Consider the following 27133-nt stretch of genomic DNA (forward strand, 5'->3'; position numbering starts at 1 on the left):
CAGTGTGTACCGGGGAGTATCTGGAAGGAGTGAAAAGTGGAGAATTGGAGGTAGATAGGATTAAGATACATTGTATACATGTATGAAATTGTCAAAGAATAAATAAAAAATGTTTTAAAAGACCAGTGTGAGCCTCATGGCTGGTGGGAAGAATCTCATTATCACTTTCTCACTTACCAGAGAGTGGAGTTTAAATAGAAAGAGGTGCAGAAGAGGTGCATTTTGACAGCAGAGAAACAAAATCAGCAAAGGAGTGCTTGAGAGATTCTTCCAACCCGCCGGTGCTCCCGCCTAAACAGCAAGAGGGCGAGGCCGATCTGTGGGCGGGGCCGGAGGGCAGGGAGGGCGGAGTTTGAGTCAGGGCGGGTCCTAGGGAAGGGCGGGGATCCCGCCCCTCCCCATTTTTTTCCCTTTGGTTTCCTCCTGGCAGCGTTTCGCCGAGATCCCGACAGGCCCAGCGGCTAAGGGAGTCACGTGAGAGTGGGCGGTGGACGCGGACTCGCAGCGGGGCTGGCGGCTGCTGCGTCTCTATGGTCGTCAGAGGTGGGCGGCTTTCCAGAGTGGCTGCTAAAGCCGGAGCTCGGACGGGTGAGTGTGAGGACTCAGATCGCTGCGCGGAGACAGCCCTTTAGGGGAGGGAAAGCGGATACGTTTTTAGGGACGAGCCTTTGGTCTGGCTCTGAGAGCCGGCCACTTTTCAGGTCCGCCGGCACAGCTGTCATGATGATGCTGTCGGTGAGAGGCTGAGGGGACTGCTAGGTCCTCCGCTCCCTTCACCCCATCCCTTATTCCAGTCCGGGGAGAACTTGTGGTGCCCGACTTCCAGCCTCAGAGTGCATCCTCTCCACCCGCGGCCGGGACACAGAGGTAGTTCTGACTGAGTCTCCTGGAATTCGTGGATGTGGTCGGAAGTGGATGCAGGAGTTTACGGCTGCGATAGAAAGATAGATTCATGTATTGTGGGCTAGAAAAAAAGGGGGAAATCATTGGCTCCTTAGAGGAGCAAAACTAAAGACTACTTGGACTGTTCTCTTTTTATCCTCACTGGCGACTTTGCGTTCTTTCTCATTCTCCCTCTTTCTCAGTCTGTGCCCAAGCGAGGTATTACTGGTTATACATGAATGTTGGAAGAAGAGTTTATGACTGACTGTGTTTTATAATAAGTTGTCACTTTTATAAATCTTAGGGTTTTACCTTTTTGTTTTCTTTCTTTCTTTCCTTCTTTCTTTTTTTACTGGCCCTTTCAAGAACTTGAAGTAAGTGCAAATATTTCTACATGTAAATAGAGTAAACATTTCATAAAACTAAAAATAAATCGTTTTCTTCCTGCGATGCTTCGAAAAGACACACCCCCCGTTTGTTTTTAAATAGATATTTCGATTCCACTTTTGGGGTGACTTTTTTGATTGACCTCTGTTTATGTTAAAGCAGCCAGTAGGGTCAGATGTGGAGGTGACTTAAACAGCATTAGAAAGGAGTTTGTGCATGAAATGAGACAAGTTCAGTGTTGACAGCTGTTGGAAAAATTTAGGTTTCACCGATTGTCACCATCTTGAGACAAAAAAAAAAAAAAAGTTGGCCAACCCAGCGTGACCATCCTGATTGTTTCTGGTGTAGACAACGGGATTCTTGTGTTGATGATTTGCTTATCCTGAAGAGTTTAGAATGCCACTGATCAGGGGAAGGTGTTCAGGCCTCCAGCTGTTTTTGTTCTGTCTTCTGACACAGGTTTGGTGTTTTTGTTTGTTGGTTGGTTTTTGTTTTGTTCGGTTTTTTTTGCCTGTCAGTATAGCCTCAAAGTCTGCATCCTTCTGCCTCAGCCTATTGAATGGTGGGTGGAATTACAGGCATGCCCCACCTTGCAGGCCCTAATAGGTTCAGTCCCCACTGCTCATAAATCGCTTGATTATCTGTTTCACTTACAGACATCACCCTGGCTACCTACATGCCAAGAAAGTATCATCAACACCTAAGTATCCTTAGAGAGGGTCATAAAATTCCAAATAACATTAGCATAAAGTGAAGATTTAGGAATGGCACATGCCTGGGGAGAGTGATAGAAACTAATAAAGGGCAGTAAAGGCAAGAGAATCCCTGCTTTTGTTGTTTTCCTATTGGCTCATGGAGTAGTTACTATATTCAGTAAATTTATTTATGTGTTGAGACAGTGTTTCACTGTGCTGTCCAAGCTGGCCTTGAACTCCTGGGCACAAACTATCCTGTCTTAGTCTCCTTAACAGTTAAAACATCGGGCATGCACTACTGTATTCAGCCTCACTCATTGCCCTTTGTAGGTTTTTAGACTCTCAAAAAGTCATCCCAAGACTTGCTTTCTTATACTTAAAGAAACTTAATAATGTATAATTTCTCCCATAATTGAATATCACATGAAATAATTATAGCCTATATTTAGCTGAACTTAACTTCTGACCTTTTTACCATTTATTAGATTAAAGTAATTAATGAAACCCCACTCTCCATCCCCACAGTTGTCCCAATACTTAGTGACAATCTTCTGCCTCATCCTCCCGAGTACTGGGATTACAGGCATGTGCCATTAGGCTTGCCAATAAAGCCTTTTTTCAAGTGAAATTTTTTCACTTTGAAACTTTGAAGTTAGGTTTAGTCCTTGAACAGTTTTACAATGTTGAAAATACACGTGAACTTATTATCCATTTCCCCTCAAAGAGTTATCTAGTATTCCCCTTTTTATATAAAACTCCCTTTTTAGAGGTTTAGGGCAGCTTGTCTCCTAACTCAGAATAAAAAGTTTCCTTTAGTATCAAAAAAGAAGGGGTTCTTTTCAGATAGATGCTCTTTCTACTTTAGTAAATCATGAGGGAAAAAAAAAGCTAATGCTTCAAAAACATGGTATGTTTCTATCTGGGCATGTTTGAGAAGCCAGAACGTTATCTCTTTTTTTGGTTTTTAGAGACAGGGTTTCTCTGTAGCTTTTGGAGTCTGTCCTGGAACTAGCTCTTGTAGACCAGACTGGCCTTGAACTCACAGAGATCCGCCTACCTCTGCCTCCCAAGTACTGGGATTAAAGGCGTGCGCCACCACTGCCCAGTGTGAACATTATCTTTAAATGTTTCTGTTTCTTACTATAAAAACATGTTCTATTAAAAAATGGAAACATTACAAAAAATATAGCAGTGGGCTGAGTGTGGTGTTGCGTGCCTTTAATCTGAGCACTGCAGAGGCAGAGACAGACAGATCTCTTTTGAGCTTGACATCAGGCCAACCTGGGCTACATAATAACACTGTGTCTCGAAAAGAAAAGGGAAAAGTTCACACACAAAGTCATAGTTATAATTGACCTGTTCCCTTGCCAGTAGGGACTCATTTTCTGCTGGGGGATGTAATTGGGAATACTAATAGAAAAATCATTGAAACCTGGCCTCATACTCATAAAAACTTAGCAATAGGTTCACACCCTGCACGCTCCTGTAGAAACTCCAGAAGAGATCCTCTTGTCCTCTACACAGTCTAGCACATTTCTGTGTCAGTATCTCATTGGCCAGCAAAGCCAGCTTGTCCCAGAGGCTCTGAGCGATAGAATGCTTTTGTGGCCAGGCTTGTGTTTCTTTCTTACCATGGACTAGGGCAACAGAAAACATGTTCTCAAACACAGACTAATGGTGGGGAATATTTAGTTTCTAAAGGAAAAGGGATTGAGGGACTACATTCTTCTGAAGGAAGGATGGTTGTAGGAAGGTGAGAAGCCATGAATATTTTATTTTAAGAGGCCTTGTTTTCCTTTGCCATATAAATTACTTGGGTTTGTAGTTTTTGCATTGATTTTTGCTTTTAAAAATATTAACTTTCAAAATTTGAAATTTGATCCCCTCTTTTGCATATATGTTTTGTTGTTAGTCATATGCTTTCTTTGTTCTGGAGTATTTGTTTGTTTGTTTGTTTGGGTTTTTAAATTTATTTTTATTTTAGGTGTATGGGTATTTTGCCTACATGTATATCTGTGCACCATGTATGTGCTTGGTGTCTACAGAGTTCAGAAGAGGGCATCAGATCCCCTGGAACTGGAGTTACAAGTAGTTGTGAGCCACCATGTCGTGCTGAGTACCAAACCCAGATCTTTTACAAAAGCAACAAGTGCCTTAACTATTGAGATATATTTCTAGCCCCCAAGTATTTAGGTATGCCCTATAATATATTGTAAAACTGGCCAGTTTGTCAATAGCTCTTTTACCTAGGCATATACTCTATTGCTGAGCTACAATTTATATGCCAAACTCCATAATTATTGGTCCTTTTTATATTGTAGGTTAACTTGACTGAGTAACTGCAGCTTATAAATAGGGAATCAAAAGATTTTAACTGCTTGAAAATTGGTGATCAATAAGATTAAATTATAGGTTCTCTTCATTATTCTTCAAAATCTCTTGGTGTAGAAACTACTTTGTGTTGAGCATTGCATGAAAAATAAACACTATAATTCACTATTTGCTGTCAACTGGATATTACTTTAAAACTAGTTAACATTAACATCTTGTTTTATATCTTTTTATGATTTGTCATAATGATCCATTATATTTTCAGAGTGGGTATAATTAAAACAATTTGCTGTCTTGTTTTCAGTTGAAGGAGATGCCAGCAGCTCAGTTCACTGGACGCTGGCTGCTGAACTAGCTGCTGACACTCTGTCCTAATGCCCAACCCCGTCACCCCTTAATGGTGAGCTGGATAATCCCTCTGACCCTGAGTTTATCCTATTGCGTGTGGCGGTGCTCATGCCTTTCTCTTGTATGGACAAGGTTAATTAGTACACAGCACATGCCTGGGATGTATAGCATTCTAATCACATGGAACTGTTAATAATAGCAGAAATAACGTCTAAGTGATTCTATTTTTTTAATTTTAGAATTTTTGTCTCAAGGAGAGTGTGTATGTGATATATATATATTTAAATGTGTATATATAAATGCATGTATATGTATGCTTGCCTAAGCAATGGATTAGATTGCCCTTCAGATTGTCTTGATTTTAAAGTGCTTGGATTTCATGTTACATACATGTCAGTAAACTGGAAGGCTTGGAGCTATGACTTGATGAGATACCTCACTAGGTACAGGTGCTTCCTGTGTAAGACGTGATGATGGCCTGAGTTCATCCCATGCTGGAGGAAGATAACCAAATCCTGAAAGTATGCACGCATGTGCAGGCACACACACACACGCTTCTCTCTCACACACACACACTCACACACTTCTCTCTCTCTCTCTCTCTCTCTCTCTCTCTCTCTCTCTCTCTCTCACACACACACACACACACACACACACACACAGAAACAAAACCTTAAAAAGAAACAGCACAGCACCTTCTGGATGCAGGAAACCCACTGTTGCTCGTTACTTAAGATTGCACTCTGATGCCTTCAGTAACGCTGGAGAACCAACCCTGTTAGCTACTGAGGGAGAAGTAGGAGAAGAGATGCCAGGCACTTAGTGCCCAGTACCCTGGCAGTAGTGCTCATTAAATGCTGGCATCAAGCTCTTGGAGCTGCCAGTTGTCCTGGTAGGAAAAAGCACTGTAGAAAGCGGGACATTTGCAGTCATAACCGAGAACCAGGTTGTGCTGACTAAAGTGCCGTGGCCTCCCTGTTTTGGAGTCTGGGTGCGTCTGCTGGAAACAGGACTTCTGAAAGGTGACTGGATTTGGATGATTCTTTTTGCTAACTATACACAGTGCCTCTGGAGCCAAAATAAGCACACAGATGTTCTTAAAACTGGAGATATTCGTGCCCAGGATGAAACAGAATTCTGCTTGGGCAAGAAGTATACTCATGTGCATAAAGTAGAAAAGTACGTAGCGACTCCTGGTGGAAAAGGATCAAAACCAGAGCGATCTGGAGAGAGGTAACGGGGCCATGGGAGCAGTGGCATGGTTCATATATTAGAATAGTAAGAAAGTTTTACTAATTTACATTTGTGATAATTGTCTTAAATATAAAGGACAATATTATAAAGATATTTGGGGTCACATGTTGATTGTACCTTCCTTTGAAAAGTTAAGAATAAAATAACAAGTGGACAAGTAATTCCAGCAATGACAGTGGAGGCAGGAAGCTCAGAAGTTAATCTTATCCACAGTAAATACGAGGCAAGGGCTAACATGTCTCAAAAACAAAACCACAAAAGCATTGCTGATAGAGAAATAGACGAGGCGAATATGCAGACATGTCAGTCTAGGCGACGTGTAGACGGTGTTCACAACGGCACCCCTTGACAACGGCTGCCTCGTCCACATTGCTTGTTTTACAGTTCCTCTTACGGGCTCTACGGAGCGTGCAGTCTTTGTGTGTCCCTAGCACTTGAAGCTTTCAGATGGCAGTGCTTGGGCATGGCTCCCCTCACTCTTTTAGCCTAAAGCTTTCATTTCTTACTCTATAGATGCACTCTTACCTTGATAATTTCTTTCTTGGCTCTGTGTTTTCTTCAGGCTCAGATTAAAGTTTGGTGGAAAACTCCTGAGAACTGTGTATTCTCTATTAAGATGAAGTGTTATTTACTTATTGGTTATAAAAATGGATCATAGCATCTTGAATGTTATTGTGGAAAATCTCAGATTCTACTGCAAGGAATTAGCTCACTATTCTGACCTTATGAATCTAGATTTCATCTTACTCGGTTAAGTCTGTATTAGTTTCTTTTCCTTATATATTAATGTGTATATAGTATGTGTATATTACTCTGCTTTTTGTTTGCTCTCGAGGCCAGGTCTCACTTTGTACCCCTGGCAGTATGCACCTCAGCAGTGATCCCCCTGCCTCTGCTCCTGGTCCTCTGCCTGGGGCTACAGATGTGCACCTCCATACCTACTTGCTCAATGGTATTTCTGTAGCATAGGGTAGGAAGACAGTCAGGCAAGGAGCTACCAGATCTGGCTTTGTTTCCCACATGGCTGCTTGCTAGCTTTCTGTTCTTGAAGTTGGTGAGGTCTCCTCTCTGGCTTATTGCCTTTCACACTGAAATCTTGAAAATTTCTGAGATCACTTGTATCTTAAATATACCCCCCCCCAGGTCAATCAATGTTGAGAGTATTTGGGCCTGCTATACTAAATCATTTTGTCAAATTGTTTGGAAGATTTATTTATTTTTATTTTATGTCTGTGAGTGTTTGCCTACATGTATGTTTGTGCAGCATGTACACACAGTGCCCACAGGGACCAGAAGAGGGTACTGGACTTTGGAAACTGGAGTTATAGATGGTTGTCAGCTGCCATGTTGGTGCTGATAACCAAGCCTGGGTTCTCTGTAAGTGCAGCACCTGCTCTTAACCACTGAGCCATGTCTTCATCCTCCTGTTTTATTTATTTTTTACTTTAACTGAAAATATATTTATTATAAACAATTCTTGGGTGAAACTCTCTCTAGTTGTTTCTTTCTTCTTTAGTTACAATAAATATAAATGGTGTAAAATTTACACATTGATTCCACCCCGCTCCCACCCCTTTGCATAGTCACCATTTTGTATCACCACTGCCTCATCCTTTTTCATCATCCAAACACAAACTCCGAACCGTGAAATAATAACTTCCTGTTCCCTTTCTTCTAATCCTTGACAACACCTGTTGTACCTACCGACTCATGAACCTGGTTAATTTTAGGCACCTCATGCCAGCGACATCACATAGTTTCATCCTTTTGTATCTGGCTATTTTACTTGGTATAATTTGCCAAGGCTCATCCCTGTGGTGGCCTAGTCCACAACTCTCTTCCCTTTAAACAGTGGAACAGTGTTCCATTGCAGTACAGGTCCCATTCTGTTCACACATGTTCCATCAATAGATACCTGGGTTGTTTAAAATTTGGTTATTGCATAAGTACTTATTTGAATCCTTCCTTTTAGTTCTTTTATGTGTGTACCTAGGAGTGGAATTGGAGATTAGAAGGTAATGCCAGCGTCTAAAGAGATGGCTTAGTGGTTAAGAGTACCGGTGCTCTTCCAAAGAACCCTGGTTCAATTCCCAGCACCCACACGGTAATTAACACCTGCCTGTGTCTCCAGTTCCAGGGGATCGGGACTCTGTAGGCACTGCATGCACATGCTGCACAGACATGCATGCAGGCAAAACACCCCATCCACATAAAGTAAAAATAAATAAATGAGCAAAAGTTTAAAGGAGCTGTAGATATAGTGTACTGTTCACATGCAGTTTCTTAGATGGGAGTGATTCCATGGGTTTAAAGTGGAATTTACATCAGAAGAAAATCAACAACAAAAATGTCTTATCTCCTAGATTCAGCAGATAAAGGAAAAATAAAGCTACAGCAAGAACTGTCTCCCTCTTCTGTGTCTCACAGGACTCAGTTCACATGAGATACCTAGTGTGGGTTTCCTCCCCGATACTGACCAGCTCAAACACCGGCTAGGTGTCATATGATTTAATTCAAGTCTGACACTAACTGGAGTAGATGCAGACTGGTCCCTGCCCTTCACTCCCATCACAAGCAGGAAGCTCCCACATTCTCTACAATTTTTGTGTGATGTGACTGCCCTATACCTCTTCCTTGGATTTGGTCATTTGCTGAAGGAACTGCCAGAATTCTAGAGAAAGTTCTACTTACTATTTTATTTTACTCTGTGTGTGTGTGTGTTCACACACATGTGCACATTCACACGTGTGTGTTCACATGTATACACACACGTGCATACTCACATGTGTGTACACAAGTGAACACACACATTGTGGAGATAAGAAGACAACTTGCAGAAGTTGGTTCTCTCCTTCCACTATGTGGGTGCCAGGGATTGTACTCAGACCCTTAGGCTTGGTGGCAAAGAACCTCTACACCCACTGAGCCATCTCGCTGGCCCTTACTCTTTTATGTAAAGGCTACGACTTGGGAACAGGCAAGGTGGAGAAGCTGCTCAAGGTGCAGTGCGCCCACGCTGTCTCACTGTTTGCCATCCTCTCAGAACCTCTCGGGTGTTCAGCAGCCCAATCTGTTCAGTTCTGGCTTTGGGGGGTTCTTAGAGGCTTGGCTGATTAAATAACTGGCAGTGATCCTCAGTGCATTTCCCCTCCCTGGGGATAGGAAGTAGGGCTGAAAGTGCCAACCTTCTGGCATCCAGCGCCCATCCTGAAGCTGTCCCGGAGCATCCCTGTTCCCATAGCAGTCATCTTCTGTGTTTATATATTTGTCATAGAAAGAAACACTCTGAGGACCCAACGGCTTTAGGGAGCCATGAGCCAGGAATCAGAAAGGAGACCAAATAATCATTGTTCGTAGCAAAGATAGGTAATAGATGTTTTTTAAAAATCCAGTCTTACGTTGCATTCTAGTTAAATTATTTGCATTAAAAGATTATATTTATTTATGTTTATATATTTATGAAATATTTCATTGAAAATTACTTTACGTAAAATGCAGACCTTTAATTATCACTATCGGCAGGCTTTTCCTCTTTTTATTTTGTTTGTTTGCTTCCATGCTTGAGACAGAGCCTTGATATGTAACCCAGATTGGGGCCGGAATTCACTGTGTAGCTGAGGCTAATCTCATACTCTCCACCCTCTTGCCTTAGCCTTCTGAGCCCTGGATTGCAGGTGTGCATACCATGCCTGACAAACGTTTATTTATAATTTGCTTCATGTTACACATTGTGCTCTTGTGTGTGTGTGTGTGTGTGTGTGTGTGTGTGTGTGTGTACACCTATGAGTAGTGTGTGCAATTGTAGAGACCAGAGGATGGTATCAGTTGCTGGATCACTCATTGTGTAGTTCCCTTGAGAGAGGGCATACCAATGAACCTGGAGCTAGGCTGGCAGTCAGCAAGCCTTTGCTCTCCTCCTGTCTTTGTTTCTACTCTGCATCTCTGTGTTTGCAGGGAGGTGGGATAGACATACACATTAGTACAGCCCAGCTTAGTATGTGAGCCATGAGGATTTGAACTCCAGTCTTCACGCTTGTTTAGGAAGCTCTCTTACCTCTGTGCCATCTCTGTAGCCCTCAGCCTGGACATTTGTGGTAATTTATTATCCATATTTTCCTCTGTAAGCACATAATCGCCATCAGAAATGAAACATAGTCCTGACTTACTGAAAAATTGTTGTCCATTAAGAGGTCAAGATGGTTAAGTCTTTTATCTAGAACTAATTAATTATGTAGAGTAAGATATTTATGGGCCTCTGCTTATCAAAGCAAAATAGGATGAAACAAAGCCCACAGCAGCAGCTCATGCTTTTCTGTGTGCTCAGTTTTTTATTGTCTTATTTGAGTTTAATTAAGTCCCAAAGTTTAGAACATCACTTTAAGAAGTGCCTGGTCAAGAGTGTGGTGAGGCCAGGAGAGCAGCATGGCTGAGCTGTGGCTCCAGGGACATAGGAGGCAGAAGTGGTGCGTCTGGAGCACAAGATTTTAAGATCAGTTTTGGTAACACAGCAAGACCCACCCCATCCCACCTTTTTTTTCTTTCTTTCTTTCTTTCTTTCTTTCTTTCTTTCTTTCTTTTTTTTTTTTTTTTTTTTAGAAAAAGTACCCAGGGAAACTAGAGGTTGGAGTTAAAGGATGGTGGGGGAGCAAGGGTAGGAATCTATCAGGTAAAATCCCTAAAATTATTTGTCAACCTGGCAGGCCTGGGTTTAGAGAGAGACCATAAATATAGGCAAGCTGTTGTAAGAGAGTATGTATAATGATGTTTACTTCTGAGAATACTTGGGAAGGCCACTGAAATGGTTCTTTTTACAAGAAAGAACTTTGTTTGACAGACGTATGTGCCTGACATGCATGCGTGACTGTAAACACATTACCCTTACAGATCGCCCTGCACTACAAATAAGTCTTTGCTGCTGAATGTGACCGTGAGTGACACGCCATCGACTCACATTTATTCTGACTCAGAATTGTACTTTATTTCCTGCACGTGTGCCTTTCCCCTTTTGGAAATGGAGCCTAGTACAAACGGCAGATGAGAACATGTTCAGAGGAGCACCAGAGAGGCAGAGCCCTCAGCAAACACAAGGCGGCCTTCTTACTCAGTACTGATGCCTTCACTCTGTCCTCTTGTGCCATCCCAGAGACAGAGTCCGAGCCTTTAATCTCGGGAGAAGCTCACACGGTGCTCTGACTGTGTTTGGTGGGGTGCATCATCACTGATCAGCATTCTGTATTTTCCCTTCACTAAACATTTTCTCTTCTAGCCACCCACCCCATGCTATGGACATGTAAAGCTTTATTCTCAAAAAGAATTGTATTCTACAATGAACACATGTGCTGATAAATCAGAAACAAAGATATGGCTATTATGTGAGCCATTTAATTGTCTTATCATGATCAGCTCTACCTAATAACTTTTCTGTGGTTAGATGTCATTAAAGTGCGTACAAGTATGTGTGTGTTTTGAAACTGTTATTTTGTAACCCTCAAACTCAACAGATCCACCTGCCTCTGCCTCTCTAATGCTGGAATTAAAGGCATGCGCCACCATGCCTGGCTAAAACATTTTTGTCTTGTATGTATCAAGTGCAGTCATTTGTGTACATGACTGTCTACCTTCCATCAGACTTAAGAAGAAACAGACAGGCATATCTCTGTCTTCAAGCTTTCACTGCCTTTCAGTGGCTCCTGTGCACATGAAGTTGTGTATGTCTCAAGCTGGCTCAGTGGTTAAAAGCACTTGCCAACCAAGCCCGATGTCCTCAGTTCAATTCTTGGAAGCCATGTAAAGGTGGGAGGAGAGACCCGAGTCCACAAAGCTGTCCTCTGACTCCCACACATGCTTACCCACATACACATCATACATGCAATTAGCAGTTATAATATTTTTCATATTTAATACATTTGTGTGCTATTCTTTCTTGTAGAGGCATTAATCGTGAACTTAGGATGAAAGAGAGATAGTTTGCTTCACATACACAGACATCATACAGCAATCCTTTAGCCAGGCCTGGTGGTTTTCGCCTGTAGTCCAACTACTTGGGAGGCAGGAACAGAAAGATATTTTGACTTCAGAGGATCAAATGTAGGCGGGGTAAAACTTCCTAATTGTTCTCTTTAAGGGAAAGAATCTCATCCTGTAGTCCAGGCTGTCCTCAGACTCATCTTCCGCCTCGCCATAAGCGCTTTCATTGTAAAAATATACCTCGTGTGCAACCGTCATCCAGGTTTGAACTCAAAAAACTCATATCCCTTTGAGGCTGAGAAGAGGGTTAAGAGCACTCGCTGTTCTTCCAGAGTACTTGGGTTGGGTCTCCAATACCCACATGTTGGCTCACAACTACCTGTAACTCAGTTCCAGGGGACCCAGAGCTCTCTTCTGGCCTCCAGTGGCATCAGACACACACGGTGCACACATGTGCATGCAGGCAAGCATACATACATATAAATTAAAAACAAACCTTTGTAAATTTTTAAAAGACTATGTCCTTCACTCCAGAAGTATAATTCCTTGTTGAGATTGTCTCTACCTTTGTATACACTTAGGTATTGACAATGGCAGCCATGTAATCACCACAATAATCAAGAACTGAACTGCTCCCTTACCTCCTGAGAGTCCCTTGTGACACTTTGAGGTCATCCTATTCCCTCGCCCTCTGACCCTTGACATTCATTGATCTGTTTGTTGTTACCTTTTCTAGAATGTAATATCAGTGAGATCATACAGAATACGGTGTGGCTTTTAAAAGCCTTCAAAGTTATTATACAGCAAAATGGTCTTTTTTCTCTTATACAATTCTACGAAATTTGATACATGATTTTTTAATAGTACAGATTCATTTTACCACTGCCATAGGACAGAAAAGACTTCGCAAGCAGCTCTCCCCTGTTGTCTTTGTCTAGTCAGGGCTTCTCATCCCTGGCATCCATTGGTGTGCTCTCTGTCTCCCTAGTTCCCTTTGTGTCCGCGTGGCTGTTCAGCATGCACCGTTTAGGTTGCACGCACAATTGTTGCATGTGTATCCATTCTTTTTTGCAAGTTTTTAAATTGTTGTCGATTTATATGTATGGGTGTTTTTACCTGCATGCACGTCAACACATTCACAGCACACAGAAGGGCATCCCACATCATTATGTCTGGGCACTAAATGCTTGCCCAGTGTCCATGGAGTCTGGAAGAAGACATTGGATGCTCTGAAACTGGAGTTGCAGATGGTTGTGAGCTGTCAAGTGGGTGCTGGAAATTGAACTCAGGGCCTCCGGAAGAGCAACACAAGCACTTAAGTAGAGCCATCTATCTCTCCAGCCCTGACGAGTCTATTCTCAGTCGTAGCTGTGTTCGATTCTTTAGCTGTACCACAGTTTATCCATGCAGCTGTTGAAAGACATTTGAAGTTTCAGTTTGGGGCAACTTACAAAGAGAGCTTCTGTAGACATTCATGTATGGCTGCTGCTTCTTAACATAGGGTTTTATTTCTCAAGGGTAGATACCTTCATCTGGATTGCTGGTTCTCGTGGGAAGAGCCCATTTAACATCACACGTCTTCCAGAGTGGCCGTACCATTTGGCATCCCAGGAGGAATGAATGAACAGGAGCTGTCTTGGCTTTGCATCCTCTCTGCACTCTTAGTTGCTTTTTTCTCTTAGGTATTCAAATTGTGGACTAAGGTGTCTCACTGTGTTTTTAACATTTCACTAGTGACCAATGCTTCTGAACACTTTTTTATGTGTATGTATGAATGGAGCTGCTGTCAACGTTCCTTTCTAAGCTTTCCCTGCGAACATGATTTTCTAGGATAAGTAACCTAAAATTTAGGTTAAACTTTCATAAATGGTGAAAATCAATTTAAGTAGCAGTAGAGCACAGAATCTTTAGGAACCGTAAATACCAGGAGAGTTTATACCTATGGGCTCTTCTCAGTGACCTCAGCCCAGGTCCTCACCAGCAAGATTGGGGTATCACTGCACACTGCGTAAGCATGCATAACATCATGTTGTACACCATAACGGAAAATGACCAAAGGAAAAGCTGGAGACCGAGAAACGCTGTTCCTTTTGAAAGCTGGGGCTGCACCAGGTCAACAAGGCTCAGCCCCACCCTCCCAGCACTAGACTAGTGCACACTAGACCACAAGCACTCTATGTGGAAAAGGATGGGATTCAGCACATAGCTCTTCAAAATAGGACTGTAGGGGCCAAGATATGTCATGTCCAATGTGCCCTTTGGGCACAAGGACTATTTCAAACTGGCTATTTTGAGAAACTACAGGTACAAAAGAAGGTCTGAAAATGGAATTTTATAAGATATTTATATTTATAAAGGAACTCCATTTAGTAGGTATGTCCCTATGAAGGGAAGCCTGAGTAAATCACTAGAGATTTACCAAAGGAGAAAGCACCCACTTAAATCTACATTCATATTTCTCTCAACGCTTTGTTTGGTAGTGGAGTTTGAACTCAAACTATTATAGGTTTTTGTACAAGTATATATTGTATGTTTGGCAAACATGATAGGATTTTTTTGTGACTTGCTTTTGTAATTTGCACTGGTTTTAAGCATAAACTTTTTGTGGATGTCATTTTGCAATATCAAAGGGGGTCTGTTGGAGCCAGTTATGGTAGCACATGCCTTCAATACCAGGACAAGCACTCATGAGACTGACAGGCAGATCTCTGTGGGTTTGAGGTCAGCCTGCTCTATCTTCATAGAGAGTTCCAGGCCAGGCAGGGCTACATAATGAGGCCCTGTCTCATAAGGGGCCATGGGGAGTGCTTTTGCTTTTATATCATACGTACAAATATAATTTTTGCATCTATGTAAGACATAAGACTTAGAAATTACAGAAAACATGCGATATTTGTCTTTTTGAGACTGGCCTAATTCACTTAATGTAGTCATCTCCAGTTGTGTCCATTGTCCTGCAAATAATTTATCTTTGTTCTTTTTTATGGCTGAGAAAATGCCATTGTATTTGTCGACCCCCTTTCCTTCATCCATTCTTCTACAGTTGGGCGTCTAGGTTCCAAGCATGGGATCTTGTTTATGCTGCATGTGTCTTGACTGCTAGGCTGTATCTTTAGCTCTGGTCCTCTCCCTAAAGGACAACTTGGTTCCAGAGAGGAATGGGATTTTTGTCTGCAATCTGAAACAAACGTTTGAGATCTGTGATGGGAACCTGTTCGTCCCTGAATTATCTCCTTTGTGTACAGGGTATATGTACTTTTATGTTTTCCTCTGTCCCAGCCAAGAACTCATGAAGGGTGGAGGTGATAAAGATAAGGATTACAACAATCCGACGTGTTACTGGAGTTTCCAGCCATAGGGCCTGGCTTTGGTCTACACACTCACCCACATTAAAAGAAAACAACATAGTGTGTACATACATGGAAATGTGAATTTACTTACAGTTCTGATCAAAGCTAGAGAGAAATTCTCAATCTGTCCTCTTGCCCACAGCAGAACTACAACTTATAGAAAAGATAATGCAAAAGCCAGGATATACACATGGGCAGATTTACCTGTGTGCCCCAGTTTCCAGGACTGGGTAGTCCTTCTCCTGGGAGATGAGCCAGGGCTCTTGGGATGGGCCAGTTTCTTTCTCAGCATGATATTTCCTGCAAGTATCATACCTGGGGCCCTCGATGCAGTCAGACATGATGAAAATCTGCTTCTGTTGTTCTTTTATTCCCGAATTTGCCAGTTTTCCTCTTCCGTGATTCTTCCTTCTGAAGAACTTTTAGTAGTTTGTGTGTTTTGTTTTGCTTTTAAAGCATGTCCATGAACAGATGACTCTAAAATACCATGCTTTGACATTATAGGCATTACGATTGTCACTTGAATAGTAGCAAAAATGTTCATTTTGTGTGTGTGTGTGCGCGCGTGTGCGTGTGTGTGTGTGTGCACCTTCAGCAAGCAGCTGACCTAGTTAGAGTCAGGCTGCAAACCTTGCTTTACCTTTTAAGACTTGTCAGTCTAATATTTGACATGGGGATACATTTTATGGATTTACATGTTTTTTTAGAAAGAGGGTCCAAAGCATTTCCTGATGGATTCTCTATGATAATTTAAGAAGAAAGAAACTAAAGATAGCTCACTCTTGCTTCTGGGCTTGCATGACCAGATATTTGATTTTTAGAGATGAACAAAGTAAGTTGATAAAATCAGGATTTCTGTTTTAGACTAGATTAGAGATGCCTGTCGAGTAGGAACTTAAATCTAGCTGTGTCCTTATCGAAAGCGTAGGCTACACATGACCTTTTGAGAAGAATTTACATATAAATGCCATTTAAAGCCGTGGGATTTGAGGAGGGTAGATGATAGATTTGTCTAGGATGAGAGGGTGGAAAAGGAAAGTTGTTCCTAGGACAGTCTTGGAGAGTTTCAGTAAGTAGGTGTCTTAGTGTCTCTATTGTTGCGATGAAATGCCATGACCAAAAAGCAAGTTAAGAAGAAAAAGGTTTACTTGGCTCACACTTCCATATCACTGTTCATCGTCGAAGGCAGTTAGGACAAGAACTCATACAGAGCAGGAACCTGGAGGCAGGAGCTGACGCAGAGGCCATGGAGGGGTGTTTGACTTTACTGGTTTGCTCCTCATGGCTTGCTGAGCCTGCTTTCTTATAGAACCCTGGACCACCAACCCAGTAGAGACGGCACCCACAATGGGGTGGACCCTCCCATCAGTCACTAATTAAGAAAATGCCTTACAGCTGGATTTTTTTTTTTTTTTTTTTTTTTTTTTTTTTTTTAGTTTTTCAAGACAAGGTTACTCTGTGGAGTTTTGGAGCCTGTCCTGGAACTATTTTAGACCAGGATGGCTTTGAACTCACAGGGATTCACCTGCCTCTGCCTCCCGAGTGCTAGGATTAAAGACATGCACCACCACTGCCCAGCAACAGCTGGATCTTAATAGAGGCATTTCCTCAGTTGAGGCTCCCTCCTCTCTGATGACTCCAGCTTGTGTTGGGTTAACATAAAACTAGTCAGCACAGTGGGTATTAACTACTGGGAAAGAAAACCTCATGTAATGCTAAAATTAGGTAGAAAGGCCGATTGTTAGCTTTACTTAAAGCACCGCTTATGCTAGCTATTGCCAAGCATGCCTTCACTGGCTCCCTGGAGAGACAACCTGGAGAGACAGCCCTTAACAACCTTAACAATGCCCTTAACCTGACCACAGAAGCTTACACTTGTCACCTATAACATGCCTTTAAAAAACAAAGCTGACTGCCATGTAGGCGTCTGTAAGCTGTTGCTTGCCTTCTCACCCCACTGCGGATGAATGCAACTGGACCTGAGCTAAGTCTTTCAGGAGCTGGTCTGGCTTTGGTCCACTGGCGACATCTCACTGACATCGCTGTCCACCAGTGACAGCTCTTCTCTTCCACTCTCACTGGTATCCGAGTACTATTCTAGAAAGATTCCCACAACATTTCAAGTAAAATTAAGAGAATCTGATGTTGTAGCAAGTACAGTCCTTCATCGCTTATCCGTGAGGATACATTTTGAAAAATGGGTCTTTAGACGACTGCTGATGTGTGAACGCTATAGAATTGTATTTCTGTAATCTAAGGCATCATTAGGATAAACACACACACACACACACACTTGGAGAGAGTGAGGGAGAGACTTACTAAGTAGCCCTGACTGGTCTGGAACTCACTTGTAGACCAAGATGACCTTGAACTCAGAGATCTGCTTGCCCCTGGCTCCCAGGTGCTGGGATTAAAAGTGTTTGCCACCACGCTCAGTTTTAGGCGATGTGATCTATGGAACCATTCATATATGCAGCCAGACCATGACCCGGAGTGGTGCGTGACTGTATTTTGAGGGTGAAGGAGTAATTATCTTTTCAGGTGCTACTGAAAAGTCAAGCAGTTTCAGGGCAGAAATGAGCTAGGGTTTGGCAATATGAAGATTACCCCGATAGCTGTAAGAGTGTTAAACTCACTGTGATGATCTTACGAATGGCCTGGGTAGAGCAGCAAGGCTGAAGCCTCATTGGTGTGTGTCAGTAGAGGGTGGGTTCTAAGGAGAAACAAGTGCCGTGAAGCTGTTGAATACACCCAAGGCCAGCAGAAGGGGACAAGTGGGGCAGTAGCTGCGGGAGGACACGGGATCGGGTAAAGATTTAAATCTTCTTATTGGATTTACTAGCTATGTGTGCAGGGCAATGGTACATCATGCCCATGGAAGTCAGATGACCACTCTGGGAGTTGGTTCTCTGTCCATTCTACAATCTGGGGACTAGACTTAGGTCATGGTCATCAGGTTTGCAGAGCAGACACTTTATGGGCTGTGCCATCTTGCCAGACCAGGGAAGGCATTTTTTAAATGTAGAAAGGTAACAGAATATGTCTGTGTAGTGATATTTTTACAGAGCCAATAAAAGGGAAAAGGTCTGGGAAAGGGGCTATTTCTCCCTCGTCTGTAACTCATTCCTTTCCTGTTGACCTTTGGTACCATTTCCTGGAGGCTGCCTTCCTATAACTCAGATGTGCCTTTGAGATGCTCTGCTAGCCTGGTACGATAGTGACTCTAGCTTCAGCTCCTCAGAAAGTCTGAGCTGGGAGCATTGCCTGAGTCCAGGAGTCTGAGACCAGCCTGAGCAGCGTACTGAAATGCAATCTCAGCAACGACAGGCTTTTTGTCAGGGCATTTCAGCTCTCTTGGTAGACTTGTGTACCTGAATCCAGAGTTTGCTAGGTGGACGTGGGTGCTTAATGCTAATATAAGCATAATGAACTATACATGCCACTTAATGTTTTCAGTTGACTACTTTTTAAAAATATAGGGAAGAAAACTATTATTCCTTTACCTTCTCAGAGTTCTTATATTGTGTTCATTGGAATGAAAAATAGACCAATGAAGGAAAAAAATCAAATGGAAACTTATTAACATGTATATGTCATATATACAGGGACTTATCCATGGGAAAAATGTGTATATTTCAAAGTGGTAACTTAGACTTTAAGGTTAAATGTGATCCTCTGCTGAAACCAAGGATTCTTCTGCCTGCAGTAGTGCTGGGGTTGCAAGCAATGCATGCCACTGCATCTGACCTCTTTTTGTGGGTTCTGTCAGGCTCACATTGTAGGCCTCTGCCCTCCGAGCCGTCTCTCTGTCACCCTCTTCATTATTCACGGCTGTTTTTCTCAGGCTATGCTTTCTTTTTTCTTTCCTTCCTTCCTTCCTTCCTTTTTTTTTCTTTCTTTTTTTTTTTTTTTTGCCTGATAGGTTATAGGTTATGCTTTCTTATCACAGCGTTTTGCTTTGTTTTGTTTTCTTGCATGCGTGTGTGCATGTGCATGTGCACGTGCGTTTGTGTGTATGTGTGTGTGTGTGTATACGTGCACACATGGAGGCTAGAAGAAGCATCTAGTGTCCCATCTGTCACTCTCCACCTTCTCCATTGAGGCAGCCTCTCCCAGAACCTTCAGCTCCCATTTTCTCAGGCTGAGGCTGGAACCCAGTGAGCCTCAGTGATCTTCCTGTATTCCCCAACCCCCAGCCAGAGCTGGCGTTACAGACATGTGAGATGTTCTGCTTGATTCCAGGGTGCTGGGACCTAAACCCCCAGTCCTCATGACTGTGCAGCAAGCTCTTCACCACTGAGCCATCTATCTCTCCAGCCCCTCACTGCAGAATCCTGACGTGGAGAAGGAGTTGAGGAACGTGAAAACAGCTCTGCAATGGGTGTTCCTCCTCCTTTTACTTTCTAAAACATAGCCATTCATTCCATCTTCAAGCTATGCTTTGGTTTTGTAGCTCAGGCTAGCCTGGAACTTGCTATGTGTCTGAGAATGCCCTTGCTCTTTTAGATAACCTATTGGAACTTCCTCTTCTATTTATACATAAAAAATTTCTTTATTTTCCAGTCATTGCTGCATGATATTGCCTGTGTGGATATGTTATAGTTTAATTAGTCCTATGTGGCCATGCTTAAGTTCTTAGTCTTTCATTATAAGCCATGATACAGAGTCTATGTGCAGAGATTCACAGGCATTTAAGTGCATCACAGAGTATATTATCAGGAGAATTAATGAGTTGTCTGCAGTTTTCATGGATGTTATCAATTGCGCTCCATAGACTGTATCTACTTTTTGCTTTGTTTTGTAACAGGGTTTTCTCTGTGTAGCCCTGGCTGTCCTGAAACTCACTCTGTGGATCTGCATGCCTCTGCTTCCCGAGTGCTGGTATTAAAGACCTGTGCCACCAGCACCAGGCTTGTGCCTACTTTTTATGTAACTGTCTTTCTGTAGCTGGACATCTGACTTCTTTGTGTGCACATTTACTGAGGTGCTGAGGGCTAGCCCTTTACCACAGAGCTAGCTATACCATCCATCTCTCTCATTATAGCTTAAGTTTGCATTCTCCTAGTGAATATGAGACTAAGTTTCTTTTCCCAGTTTCTAGAGACGTCTCTACCTTCCTGACTGCCTTGTCTCTAGCCCAGCTGTCTGTTGGTTTTCAAGATGATGCTCACTAATGGCTTATGATTATCATTTTTAATATTTACATATATTGCATCATTGTTTGCCTTTCTGGAATTTTATTTGTTTACTTATGAATGTGCATATTTACCAAGGTGCTGAGGACTGAATTTAGAACCTCTTGCATGTTAGGCAAGCACCCTCTCTCAGAGCTATACCTGCACCCACCGATTTCCATTTAGGATGTGGCTCTTCTGCTGCTGAGAACAGTTATTACAAAGCACTTTCCTACTTGGAGTATTTATTTGGGAGTAAAAACAAATTCTAACATCTATTGTAGATAGTTCTAAATAGGCCTTGTCTTACCCGGGTCCTTCACCTGTAAACCAAGAGGAGAGAGGATTGCGCCAACCAATGTCCTGTGCTGTGACCGTTTAGCGTTTCCCAGAAGCAGAGTGTGTTAAGCTTCACAGTCCCCACAGCCTGGATGCTCCTGGTTCTGGAGCATCCCAGTGACACACTGGTGCTGGTTTCCAGCAATCTTGTTCTAGCAATTTCTTGTTGGAGAGACGATGCTTTATCTGGTTACAAATTTGCTTTTCAGTTGCCTTCCTGAACAATTTTTAGTCAGAAATGTTCATTTTACATCAAAGATATTCTCTCAGAAGTGTGACATCTTTAGTGATAGTGGAGAGTTTGGAGGGAGATGGGTACTAAGAAAATGCTCCTGCTTTAATTAGGTTTAACTCTAGTCAGTAAATCAGCATGTCTGTCTTCATGGCTGCCTGAATGCCTCTGCTGGCCCGCTGAGCTTTCCAGACCCATGGGGAAACTGATCTCTATAAGTCTGCTTCCCCTCAGAACTCAGCACGTTAGTTACGTATCCCATATCCCTCCATCAGAGAGCTAAGACTAATTACAAAGGGGATTTTCTTAGTGGGGTTTCACTGCTTGGCATCTATGGAAACCCCACTAGAGATGATATTAACATTCATTGCTTCGTGTAACCCAGTAGTAAGATGAGGCATAGACATAGCATGTGAACCTTAACTGTTTTAAACAAACCTCAAGACCACTGGAGCTTCCGGACTGGCTCTCTGCCTTTAATTCTTGTCAGTTTGTTCCCTGCAGAGCTAGAGAATACATTGATATTCGCTGTGTGTGTCAGCCCACAGTGGCCACAAGACGGTTGGATCCCCTGGAGCTGCCCCATGTAGGTGCTGGAAACCAAACTCCTGTCCTGGAAGAGCAGCGACTGCTTTTAACAACTGGTCTGCCTCCCTAGCCCTGAAATATCATTTTTGCCATGACTTTTTCCTGTTTAAGAACTCAGGGTCTTCCGTGTGTGTGTGTGTGTGTGTGTGTGTGTGTGTGTGTGTGTGTGTGATAAAAATTCTCAGTTTGGCCCGCAAGGTTCTTTTCAACTGAATGGGGTTTTCCTAGTTATTTTCTCAGTCTTATCAGACGAGTTCTCCCACTTGGTTCCAGCTTGTGTGTTGGTTGTATTCCTTGTCTGCCACATTGAAAATCCCCCAGGGTCCTTTGCTTCTGGTTGTCAGTGATGACCACAGTCCCTCTGCGTTGTTTGTGCTCATTTTTGTTGCACCGAAAGCAGTGCTATTTCTATCTACGCCTAAGTTATTTGGGAAATGTTAATTTAAAAATGAATCAGAAAAAATTATTCAGAAGTTCTTAGCTAGGAAGAAAATAGACGGGACAGCCTCTCCATGTTTTATTTTGTTAGCATGCGTGCAGTAATGGGAGGTGGCTTCTGGACTCCAGAGTGAAGCTTAAGTCACAGAGAGTAAGTGTCTCCCACTTTGTGCAGAAGAACAGCAAGGTTAAGCTCCAGTTTTGAGATTGCACCTGGACTGGGAACAGTGGCAGGGGCAAGATTTATCTCAGTCCCAGGGAAAAGTCAGTAATAGACCAGTGAGTGAGTCTAACTGGATACAGTAATTTTAGTAAAATAAAGGTTGTTAATATACATAAATATTAGGAATGAGGACCTGTATAATTTATACTATGCAGATGTCTTCATGTGAAAATAAAATAGTTAACTAGTGTAAGCCCTGTGTCTGGCTATGTGTCTACAGAGGGAAAGAACATTTGAAAGAAATTCAGAACCAAAAGGGGAAGCAGATGTTTGAGTAAATATATTGCCCTAGATACATGCACATTAAGTGCAGGGTGAAGGGGGAGACCCCACACAGCAGGGGCTCCCCTGACTCTGGATTAGACCCAAACTACACCCAAACACCTGTTTTCACAGACGTCCTTTATTAAGCGGGGAAGAAAAGTTAAAGTGGCTGCTTTCTGACTCAGGCAGAAAACAGCAGCAAATGGCCTTGCAGGTGTCATTTTTAAGAGAAGAAAGGGAGATCTGTGCTAGGATGGGCTAGGATGTCGTGGTAAAGGAGCTAGGGGTGAGGGAGAAGGGGAAGGGGATCGGGGGTATTTATTCTGAGGGACAAAGGACTATCTCTGAGTAGAGGGGAGAAATAGGCAAATGGCGGTTTGCAAAGATAAAATAAGAAACCCCCATGTTAGGATGAGTTGTGTAATTTTAATTGGGCATATCAATTAGGTGACCCCTGACCACCAGACTCCAATCCTTGGTAGTCAGCCCCAGGAGGAGCAAGTGGGCAAACAAGGGAACAGACACTGGTGAACAGCAAGGCAAAGGAAACTGGGGAGAAGGACAAAGCCTTCCAGAGCCAAAGGCTTGAGTCCTTTCCCTAGCAACCCTTCACAGGGTCATTTAAACTCTGAAGCAGTGCTCTGTGCTTTGGGAAACATGACTTGCAGGGTGGGGTGGGAGTATGGATGGATAGTTGAGTACCCCACAGAAAGGTTAAGGGGATCTGTCTCCCTTTAAATCTACCTGGAGAAATAGAATGCAAGACCATTATTGTTTAGAGAGGGAAAATATCATTGCCCTATCATCAGAATTTTGCACCAATCTGAGGCTGAAAAGGAGATAAAATAAAAGCTGACTTCCCCAGCCTCTGTCATTTATGATTTCTTTGCTAGTGTGCTGGTGTTTGTGCATATGGAGGCCGGAGAATAACCTCAACCCTGGTCATTCTCTTTAAGCACTATCTGCTTTTTGGCTGTGGGTTTGGTGGTGGTCTTGTTGTTGTTTTATTGAGACAGGCTCCCTGGCCCGGGGTTTGCCAAAACTGGTCAGTGGTCCACCTGTTCTGGTCTCCTTAGGATCCTAGGGGCTTGGACAGCTCCTGGTTTGTTTCTGTTCTGCTGGTCTTTAGTGTTGTTTTGAGACAGGGTTTCACTGGTAGCCCTGGCTAGCCTGGAACTCACTATGCGAACCAGGCTGACCTCTGCCTCCAGAGTGCATGGATTAAAGGCGTTGCACCCCTATGCTAGGAATTTAATTTTTTTTTTATATGGGCTCTGGGAATTAATGAGATCTTTGTATTTATAAAGTGCCGTGGAGCTTCACCCTCACTCCCATTTATAATGTTTGTTCTTCTTAGATATCATTGTAGAAATGTCATTTTCAATGTGTTTCGAAATGCTGGCTTAGCAGGTAAAGGCCCTTGCCACCCTGACAACCTGAGTTCAATTTCTGGGGCAACACATGGAAAGGGGGGGGAGAACTGATTTCTGCCAATTGTCCTCTGACCTCCGTACATATGCCATGGCGTTTATGTATATATGTGTGCGCGCGCACACACACACACACACACACACACACACACACGTACATAAATACATAAATAAATGTGTAATCAAAATTTTAAAGGATGTTTCAAGTGTGTCTTGCTTCCTTAGAATGTAAAATATTGGCAATTTGTTAGATTGCACACATGGCTGGGCGTGCAGCGTGAATTGAATGGGTTCATTCTGAGTGGAAAAGCCCCGCGATTCTCTTGGATGCTGAATTAGCTCTTGCTGTGACAACAAGGAGCCTCAGTTTTTGTGGCTTTCACACTCAGACCTGCATTCTGAATGTCTGCTGGGCTCAGCTGGTTCAGCTGGGCCTGACATGGTTTCTTCAGGCTGAGATCTCTTTCTTGTGGAACCCCGGGGGTGGGAGGAAGCTATGTTTGCTTCCAGAATGATCTCTGGGTGAAGCAGAGGAAGCAACGTGTCCTAAAAGTCCTTTGCAGAGCTTGTCTGCATTTTGTTGGTCAGAGTGAGGATCATGGTCAGATACACCCCCCCCCATTAAAAGAACAGGAAAATGGAATTTGCCTATGGGATGGGAGATGTGGGGGTGAATGTCTGTTGAGAATTGAACAAATACAGATGATTCTTTGAAAAATGCATACTTAGAATTAATCAGCCGGACTCAATCCGAAGCATAGTCAGGAGCCAGTGGGATGCAGGCCTGCTCTCCCTCAGAAGTCTTCAGGGTGACATTGGCCGCAGCAGTGTCCCACGAGCTTTGTCACAGCTGTGTCAGGTGACCTTGACATCTGTACGGAGCACGAGCACACGTGTGTTGTCTTCTGTGTTCCTTACTTAAGGGAACTTGATGGTACCTAGGCCCGGTCTTGTTCCTCTGATGGTGTGCTTCTTACAGAATGTGTGGGCTGCTTGCAGTGTCCCTGCTGTCTGGAAGGTGGGTGGCATGCACGACTGTTTTGTGGCTTTCAGGGCAATTTTCTCAGCCTTTAAAACCTTTAAAACCCTTGTTTTGCTGATAACTTTGGAAGGGAGGGACTTCACTTTTGGTACCGTCTTGGTGAAGTCTCAGGTGTCTCTGATATAAAACAAAGCATTAAAGCAAGTGTTTCTCAACCTGTGGATTGCAATCCCTTTGAAGGTCGAATGACCATTTCGTTTATCAGATTTACATTACGATTCATAATAGCAAAATTACAGTTATGGAGTAGCAATGAAAATAATTTTATGGTTGGGGGTCTGTGTCAAAGGGCTGCAGCCGTAGGAAGGTTGAGAACCACTGCATTCAATGATTGCTTTTCCTCTAGATATACTTTATATATATATGGATGAGAAGAATCTGGCAGGGAGGAAACTTTCTGAGGGCTGGGAATGGGAGAGTCAGTTCAAACTTCAGTTACCTTAGTGGCAGCACCTCTCAGCATTAGCGCAGAAAACAGCCGTGCCTTCCAGCTGAAACTTGGTGCCGTCTAGCTTTAAGCTCTGCTTTCTGGAGTGGATTTGCTGGCGAGTCACACACCTGGGAGATGAGCGATTCAGTTGCCTGTCGCTTTTCAGCTCCAGATCTGTTTGCATCGTCTGTCTTGCTCCTGGAACTTTGTCCCTTCGGTTACTGTACCTTGTCGGGAGAGAGGCGCTGCAGGAGGAAGGGCTGGCTGCCTCTTCTCATTCTCCATGCCCTTCGCTTGCTGCTTCTGAGGCAGGGACACCTTAGCGGTTCATTCAGTACCTCCACCTGATCCGTGAAGGGCACCTTACCAACAGACTCTGCTGCCCTGAGCTATTCTCTCCATAGCTCTCTCTGGCAGCTGTATACTTAATAAAGAAATAAATCTTTTTAAAAAAAATTTTTTAAAAGAGTAGTAATTTTGTTTTCATAAGTTCTTCTGAGTTTAATACATGCGAAACACTTAGAGGTGTGTCCGACAAAGCAAGTATTTCTCCAGGGTTTGCTGTGGAGCTGTTGTCATCATCGTCATCGTCACTGCCGCCAACAGCACCTAAAGTGACATTTCTGTCGTTTGTCCACAGGATGTTTCGTCTTAACGCCCTGTCTGCACTGGCGAAACTAGCTGTGGGCTCTCGATGGCACCATGGCGCGTCTCAGCCCACACAAACCAAGCGAAGGCTGATGATAGTGGCTTTCCTGGGCGCATCCGCAGTGACTGCCAGTACCGGTCTCTTATGGAAGAAGTGAGTGTTGTTTCCGGCTCGATCATTCGGTGTTGATGCTGTTGACCTAGGAAATGGGGTTTTCAGAGAGTTGTGCTATCCTGCCAGAGCAGCAGGCAGAAAACAGTGCTTCAAGTCCAGCGGTGGTGGCGCACGCCTTTAATCCCAGCACTCGGGAGGCAGAGGCAGGTGGATCTCTGTGAGGTCGAGGCCAGCCTGGTCTACAGAGTGAGTTCCAGGACAGGCTTCAAAGCTACAGAAAAACCTTGTCTTGAAAAAAAAAAGGAAAGAAAAAAAGGAAGGAAGGAAGGAAGGAAGGAAGGAAGGAAGGAAGGAAGGAAGGAAAGAAGGAAGGAAGGAAAGAGAACAGTGCTTCAAGCTCTGCCTGTCTGCCTGCTGAATATGTGTATTGTGGTGTAGAGATGGCTTTAGAAAATGGATGTCTCCTGAAACTTCAAAATTTGATGGCCACATGCAACTAATAATCCTTGGTACTCTTATGTCACCTGATCATTTTCTTATGAGTTGCTAAACCTTCCTTCCCTGGAGGGAAAAGAAAATGTGGTGAACCTCAGGCCTCTCGTTTCTGACTCTGCCATACTTTGTGTTTATCTTCTTCATTCACCTTGTCTTCAAGTTGCCATCATTATGCTTGGCTTTCAAAAAACAGTCCATTTTTTAAATTAATTCTATTGAATAAATATGTAACAAAGTCTACCCATTTTAAACATATAGTTCCGTGGTTATTAACAAATGTATACCGCTGTGTCACCACCCCCAAACCAAGAAATAGAGCTTTTCTACCAACTTAGAATGTCCTCCCAGGCTTCTTCCACGGCAGCCTCACGTTACCCACAATTCCAAGCAACTCCTGAGCTGATTTCTATCACTGCCGCTTTGTATTTCTGAAATCTAACCTAAGGGGGAAACCATAAAGAGGGTATTTCTTGGAGGCTGTGTGGTGGCAGAGCCTCGAGG

The 27133-nt window shown here is 43.1% G+C and overlaps 1 protein-coding gene across 2 annotated transcripts in view; it reads left to right on the forward strand.

The window, feature by feature from the left end:
* Positions 1–431: 431 nt before the first annotated feature.
* Positions 432–27133, forward strand: part of Micu1 (mitochondrial calcium uptake 1) — a 153096-nt gene continuing 126394 nt past the window's right edge. The window contains exons 1-2 of one of the 2 annotated variants that reach the window (XM_048451741.3): positions 432–588; positions 26015–26176. In XM_048451741.3, coding sequence (XP_048307698.1) covers positions 26016–26176 — 161 coding nt within the window. In that variant the 5' untranslated portion in view covers positions 432–588; position 26015. Of the gene's footprint in view, positions 589–657; positions 868–26014; positions 26177–27133 lie in introns of those variants that run through there. The other variant, XM_085679665.2, reaches the window with a different exon arrangement.

Source organism: Myodes glareolus, chromosome 18, assembly GCF_982192425.1.
Source record: "Myodes glareolus chromosome 18, mMyoGla1.1, whole genome shotgun sequence".
Classification (NCBI taxonomy): domain Eukaryota; kingdom Metazoa; phylum Chordata; class Mammalia; order Rodentia; family Cricetidae; genus Myodes; species Myodes glareolus.